At 32.3% G+C, this 7,433-nt stretch overlaps 1 protein-coding gene across 1 annotated transcript; it reads right to left on the bottom strand.

Moving 5' to 3' along the window:
- Positions 1 to 1,780: 1,780 nt before the first annotated feature.
- On the bottom strand, positions 1,781 to 5,565 carry LOC108684761. The gene is made up of 5 exons (XM_018189233.1): positions 5,500 to 5,565; positions 3,634 to 3,846; positions 3,346 to 3,503; positions 3,143 to 3,262; positions 1,781 to 2,850 (listed from the first exon to the last, which is right to left on the bottom strand). Exons 1-5 carry the CDS (start codon positions 5,563 to 5,565, stop codon positions 2,673 to 2,675), a joined length of 735 nt encoding a protein of 244 aa, XP_018044722.1. The 3' UTR covers positions 1,781 to 2,672.
- Positions 5,566 to 7,433: the final 1,868 nt, after the last annotated feature.

Here is a 7,433-nt window from a genome sequence, read left to right as displayed (position 1 = left end):
TCTCTCTCTCTCTCTCTCTCTCTCTCTCTCTCTCTCTCTCTCTCTCTCTCTCTCGTTTCTTTTTATTTTCTAACATTTTATTCACAATCTTTCCTTTGGATATTCGGCAGTTCGGTCTTCTCGCGATCTGCAATTGACTCAAGGCTGCACAGGACAGCCGAAACCATAAATCCCCTCTACGAATTCTACTCGATAAAATTGAGTCCATGATGAACTTTAAAGTTCAGCGCTCTCTCTCTCTCTCTCTCTCTCTCTCGCGGACGAATTACGGTCACTTATAGGTCATGCAAACGCCGACGTTTCGATTAGTTTTGGATTAGTCGCAGATTTATATCGCAGTCTGCCGATCAGTTTCCAGCATTCAAATCCTTTGTGCCCGTTATTGTCAATGTGTTGTGTAGGAGTCAAAATGTGCAATATATTGAGCGATGAGGAATGACTCGCTGGATACTCTTCCCCTCTACAGATTTGTTATTTATGAATAGTTTGCATTGTTATTACTGTGATAAGTATTACGTTTAATTAGAACGTGCTGTAATATTTTTTGGTAATAAATAATTGATTTGTTTAAGCACTTCACTTTTTAAAGCCTGGATCGCGATTTGATTTGATCGTGCAGTTCAAGACATTTCTGCATATCGTGAGTTTGGATGCGCAAGAGACATTTCGATGAGGGTGAAAGGAGCATTAAACGAGCGTTGTGAAGAGGTCGTGATTGGATTATTTATCGGCAATAAAGTGGGTCGGTCGCACCAAACTTTCGGAGTTTCGGGAGTGGTAGGTAATGCGGCACTTCTCGTGCCACACTCGCATAATGTAAGAATGCAGAAGTGCACGCCCCGAACGCCTCCAACATTCCGAAGTTCGTCGTAGGACGTTTTCTCTTGTGTGCACATTCCGCGAGGATGCGTGTGCATTATTTTTACACGGCTCGAGCATTTGCGAATTGTGACGGGACAATAATGGTGAACATTAGGCGTCCGTCGCCGATCGGATGAGTTAGGAATTGAATACGTTTGCTATGAGATCGCCTAAATCTCAAATTATGACTCACGCGTTTAAGTTTATTTTTTGTTCTTATAGAAAATTAATATTAGTAATTGAGTTAAGTTAAAGTAATTAATTATTTTAAGTATTAAAATCATTGTTGTTCAGTGCTTTTAATTCTCCAAACTTCTTTTGCTTTTAATACTTCGATAATAAATTAGTAGATTTCTGTAAGGATAAGATTCAAAGAGATAAAATAATGAAAAGTTTATTAAAAAGAGAAATATTAAAAAGAAATAAATTTTTCACAAATTTTTCTTTCATTTTATTGTGAAGTAGCTATGAATGTAATTAAAAATATTTAGCATGAATTAAATATAGAATAATTAAAAAGAATAGTTTTGGGCATATGTAAATATTTAATTGCAATTAATATATAGAAATTATAAATTATAAAAATATTGATTAATTTTTACGAATTATGAACAAATTGTAAAATTTTTATTATCTTGTTTGCAACTTTGTTATCTATTATAATTACAAGTCATTTTCATATTTTTTTCTGTTATGTAATTATGAATTTAATTAACACAAATAGTAATATACATTATAAAAATGTTACATAAAAAAGTGTAGTTTTACAGAAGCTTATCTCGATTTATAATCTCAAGTTTGCATATTGATCTTGAACATTCCGTATTTTCCATATTCTAATGACATAATTATGTAATTATGTAAATGGAAAGTATTTTCAGTAAAAGTTATGTTGTGAAAACAATTGAACTACAAGGAATAGTGTCGCTTTCCAGAGAAACTTTATTGTCACATTGTCATTAATTTACATTTATACAATAGATGATTTAGGTGCTTGACGGACGACAGTGTTTTGCTATGTACACATCACTACTCCATCATCCCTTATGCACGCGTCGATCGAAACTCAATATGGCTACTCAAGGAACACACCAAGTCAAGAGGAAGTCAAAATGACTTTATTTTGACGTCATGAAAGTCAAATAAATTTTTTGTTATAAAATTTGACTCTTATGTTAAGAATTAAAATAAAGTAACTTCGATTTTTTATTGACTTTTATGTGTTCCTTGGGTAAGAGGAAGATTTTGCTCCTTTCGATTAACACCCATCGTAACATAATTGATATTTCCTAGCTTTCTATTGATCGTTTATATTTTTAATACCGCGCGGTAAATAAACGAAGCTATCGTTTGAACTATATCGTAATTCGCTATTATTTGAGAAAGACATGATGTCTCCATATAACTTGGGTTCAAAATGTATTTATACAATTCTTAATGTTTCTTTAATGTTAATTGTATATCGAAACTCTACGTATATGGAAATCGAAAGTACGCTCTGAATTAATATTCACAGACCTAATAACAAGTTATAATAACGTTAGAATGATGTTAAAATAAATCGTACGATCGAATGATTTTCAGTAATTATTTTGAAGACATTTTGACGTCATTTTTATAAAAGTCACAAGTGACTTTTTTGTTCTGTTTGAGTGCCTAAGAATTCAGCAAGCTAGATTGTTTTATAAAATTACAATACACTGTGAGAAAGATGATGATTTTCGGGCGCTGATCAGTTGTCGAATTCGATTGATGCGCGTTCTAAGAAATCAACAAGCTTAGGCAACTCTCATCACGAATTAGTAATCGATTTAACTGCGCCTGCGATAGGAGCTGGCTTTGGGTTTTACTTGGACCTCCTCCCGCTGAGTCTCCTCGACCTCCTCCTGAACAATCTTTCCTCTTCCTCCGAACCTGCCGCGTCCCGATGGTTTTGCCTCGCTACCTGCGCTAGTCTTGCTATTATTGTTACGATTACTTGTGGTGGCTCTGGAAACATATCACGCCATTGAATTATTTATTTTTTTCACATTTATTATTAACAAAAAAGAAGGATATAAAATTTTAGAACAGTCAATAATTTTTCTAATTTTGATAATAAGAAATTCAAAATATACAAAACGAAATTAGTAATTGTAACGAAAACATAACACATTTTGTGTAAAAGGACGCTTAAGATATTCGTCTTTATAAATTAATATTATATATATTATCTTTTTGAAATAGAAATCATTAAATGCTGTTTGTAGAGTAAATATCTTTTTTTTTAATATTGCATTACTTCGACTTAGCTGTGGTATGTTCCACTGCAGAATGCGTGGCAGCAGTTTCACGTGACTGAGTACTGGGTCCTGTCTGAGCTCTTCGCCTCTTCAAGGCAGCCAAAAGATCCTCATTTGATCTGAAATTACAAAGTGCGCATCTGCTATAAAATATATCTGGATTTTATTTTACGGCGGAATATTTCACTGCATAAGTGATCACCTGAAAGGCCTGACACCACCGTTATTCCGAAGTTTCTTCGCAGATTCGGTTGTCGTCGTGGGCGCTTCGTTTTCCTCATTTTCATCAACCGTGTCTTCTTCTTCCACCTCGTCTTCTTCGGGTGCTTGTTCTACTGGTTTCGATGTCGTTGATTGTGCCTAGAAAGGGAAAGGAGAAAAAAAAAGAGATTTATTTCATGTATGATTGAGATATTGAATTTATTTCCATATTTTCGTTTATTCCATATTTTCATGTGCATAGTCGTTAATATAAAAATGTTGGCCTCACCGGTGTTTTCTTTTTTCCTACATTTGGTATAGTAGCACGTCCTCTTGAAGATAGAAGACCTCCCAGTCGACCACCTGCTGGCTTTGTCGGCGCCGGCGTCACCGGCGCTGCCACCTCTTCTTCATAATCATACTCCTCTTCGGCTGATTTGCAGACAGCTATTATACAGAGGGCTAATATTCTGCAAAGAACACGCACATTAATAATTTTTGACTATATTAGCATCTCTTATTACTTTATCTTTGATAAAATATTACATAATTATTTTATGGTTTTTCTAAGTTTGTTTTTCTTTTACAAAATTTCTTGTTTTCATTGAAAGAAAAAAGTCCAAAATTATAAAATTAACAAGAAAAATCGACCGAAATGTACAAAAATAAGCGGAGAGATGAAAGTCTCGTTCTATAATGATTCATGATCTTCCTGACATATTGTATTTTGTCAATTTTATTAACCGATTTTGTATAAAAAAACAAAATGTAGTTCAAAGTTAAAAATTGGTGCTTTCGCGCGACATTAATGAAATTTAGAAAAAAAATTTGCTACATATACAACGTCATGAAAATTCTTAAAATCATTGCTTTTTTTATGTCTTTTTCTCAAATTTACGACATGATAGATAAATTTTATCAATAAATTCGTGTTCATGTCGAAATTGGTTGAAATTAGAGAGAGTATAGTTTGTGTGCAGTTTGCATGAAATTATAAAAATATTATTAATTAGTAAGATTTATAAAAATTAATTTTTTTAGATGTTAATTGTAATTCTTTTAATATTTAGTTATAACTAAAATGGAGATTTATATCTTTTTAAAGGATAATAAACAGGGAAGGGTACAAACATTTAATGCAATATCATACATAAATGTCGTGTTGTCAGATGACAGGTTATAACATACAGTCGCATATAAACGCTTTAGAAAATAGTTTTTTCTAGATCGAGAAAAAGGTGCCAAATCACGATCGAATGATCGTGTGAAAACTGTACACTCTATTATATATTATTGCTATTCGCGCTCAAAAAAGTGTGTTATTTAAGTAGCACGTAACGCCATCGCGAAACGAGTTTACGGCGTTTATTGCGGCGGTTAAATTGACGGGCTGCACTTAGAAAACAGTGAAACGCAAGTCAGAGTATTGCTTAGAGAATTTAGCTGGAGTGCGAGATTATGCAGTTGTTGTTACTTTAAGGACTTAAAAGGAACCATTTTATATGTCGCAAGATTGACTTCTTACATAATTTATATAATTTATATCATGATTTATACTATTTTTAAGATTTTCGAGACCTCTTTATTAAAAAGTAAAATCACGTAACATCTATTTTATATATTTTTATTTATTTGATCTAAATTTTTAGCAGCTCTACTTAATCCTTTTGATTTTTGTTTCTAATTTTGGAATTTCAAAGGCTTTTCTCGACAAAAGTAGATTTTTTAAATTTTAGCTCTATTTTATTAAATTTTTGTCGAATCTTATTTCTAATTTTAGAGTTTCAAAACTTTTCAAAGATTTGCTTCTTATTAAAGATTCCTTCGAAAAAAAAAATAAATTTTTAAATTTTGAGTCATCTGCTTCTTAAAATTTTTTTATTATGGGATAAATTGAATTTTTTCTTTGAAATGAAAATGGAAATTTTCGCAGGACGTATACAGGACGGTTGTCCAATCGTAACTTTCGCCAGGATCGAAAAAGGAATCCGAGGACGAAAGATCCTACTTGCGACGTGCGCTGCAACGATTATTACGTACGCTCGGCGCGCTGCCTGTTTGTTCGCATGTTCGTTTCGCGTTCACGTTCGCTCGTAGTAGATCCGCATACACTAGGTAAATTTTGACCTGTGACATTCACGTACACAGGACTCACTTTCTCTGCACGGTTCTCGTGCAACTCGCGGCGCTCAGGATTGGCCGCGCCGTTACGACGGGACATTCATACGTGAGGCGGCTCACAAATGTCAAGAAAACCAGCCGAACCCGGGATGAAGAAAGGGAGAGAAATTTCGAGGGATCCGCGGGAAACGATGAGCCCGGCGATCTCGATCTATAGTAAGAATACGCATGTTGAATGATTGCGAAAGTACGAATTCGAAACGTGAATTGAAATGAGAACAATGACGATATCTTCCATTATAGAAATCTAATACTGACCAATTTAATGCTAGTGATTTATTACTGAAAGAAAGTAATTAATTATTTATAGTACTGAACAATACTTGCAATACTTAAAATAAATAATTTCTATTGTCTTTCAGTATTAAATTGGCAAATATTAGATTTCTGATACTTGATTCTTAGAACAACAACATTGAAATAACAACATTGTATAAAAAAAATGTGTCGTTTTTTTAAATCTAAATATTTTTAATACCCATTTCTAAACTTTAGTATCCCGCAATAATCAGGAGCTAAATATTTCTGCTACTTGTATGAATCCATGAGATTGCATTAATGCATTCAGAGGAAAAAATATATTGTATAGCAATTATAATGGTGGCAATTATATGAGTTTTATATATTAATTACATAATGAAGTAAATGGACTATTTTATGATTATTACAACTATAAAATAGTTTATTCAATTATGTATATTAATTCTAATAATTAGATAGATTTATACATATAGTTGCCACCTTTACAATTATCACTTTTATAATTATCACTACTACTTTTTTCTGAATGCGGAAATAGTACACGTCAATCTTTTTTAAACTTGAATACGATCAAAATTTTGTTTTTTTAATCATTGAGTATGGGATGACAATTATCAATCAGCGAGCTTGATTCATATTTAAGAATAATTCATTCATTTATCTCGTCATTCATTAATTATAATCATGTTTACACAGCTAGACTGGCATTAGCCATGTGGAAATAATTAAGTCAAAACGTGGTTGTTTCGCGTGCTATTGATAGAGAAATTATTAATTTATTTTTATTGCGTCTAAAATTATTAAAAGAAATTAGAAAAAAATTTCTACGTTTTATCGTATCTTAAAGAAAACTTTCCGATTAATGGAAATTTATAAAAAGTTTTATATTTTTGCATTAAATATAAAATAAATAATTCTGAACAAGTAGTCAGCAGTATCATTGTATTCGCGTCCTCAATTTCCAGCAGACATTTTAAAATATATTACAACACGTCCAAACTTGGTCATTGCTCGTACAGAATTTGTAAGCAGATTCCTTGGTGTACTTATTTATCAAATAGCGTCGTCTGCGACAGGATAATTTTACCAAAACTTCTCAAGATTACCTTGTACGCTTTCTTCAACGACGAAAAAAGTTTTTTAAATGGTTTTATTACATTTGTGACCTTGTATCCATTCACGAATTTCAATGTAAATTCAATATAAATAGTAATAGTTGAACAATGGAGAATAGTAATAATGTAAGATCGAATAGAACAAGTTTTAAGCGTAAAGCAGATTTACACTATTATTATACTATTATTGATAATCTTTTTATTACCATATTTAACTTTCTGAAATACAATTTGTCCAGATAGTTTTATGAAAACTAATATGAATCTCGCAGTTATAACATTAGCTATAATATTAGTATTTCCAATGTCTCGAATTAAGTATCCTTTTTTACTTTTACAACTTCGAGTTTCTTCTTCTCTAGAGGTTGGCCTTTAGCAGTTTCTTGGTGCAAGTTTTTTTCATGCTTCTGGCTATAATTACTATCGCCTCATTGCAAAAGTCCTTTATTCGCGAGTGTGCAATGCTTCTTATTGTTGAAAGGATACATTCTGAAGAATAAAAATTGTCCCGTAGCTTGTATGCGAAGTTAAT

Source organism: Atta colombica, unplaced genomic scaffold (assembly GCF_001594045.1).
Source record: "Atta colombica isolate Treedump-2 unplaced genomic scaffold, Acol1.0 scaffold140, whole genome shotgun sequence".
Lineage (NCBI taxonomy): Eukaryota > Metazoa > Arthropoda > Insecta > Hymenoptera > Formicidae > Atta > Atta colombica.
The sequence above is the reverse complement of the archived record's forward strand: the minus strand, read 5'-3'. Positions and strand labels throughout refer to the sequence as shown.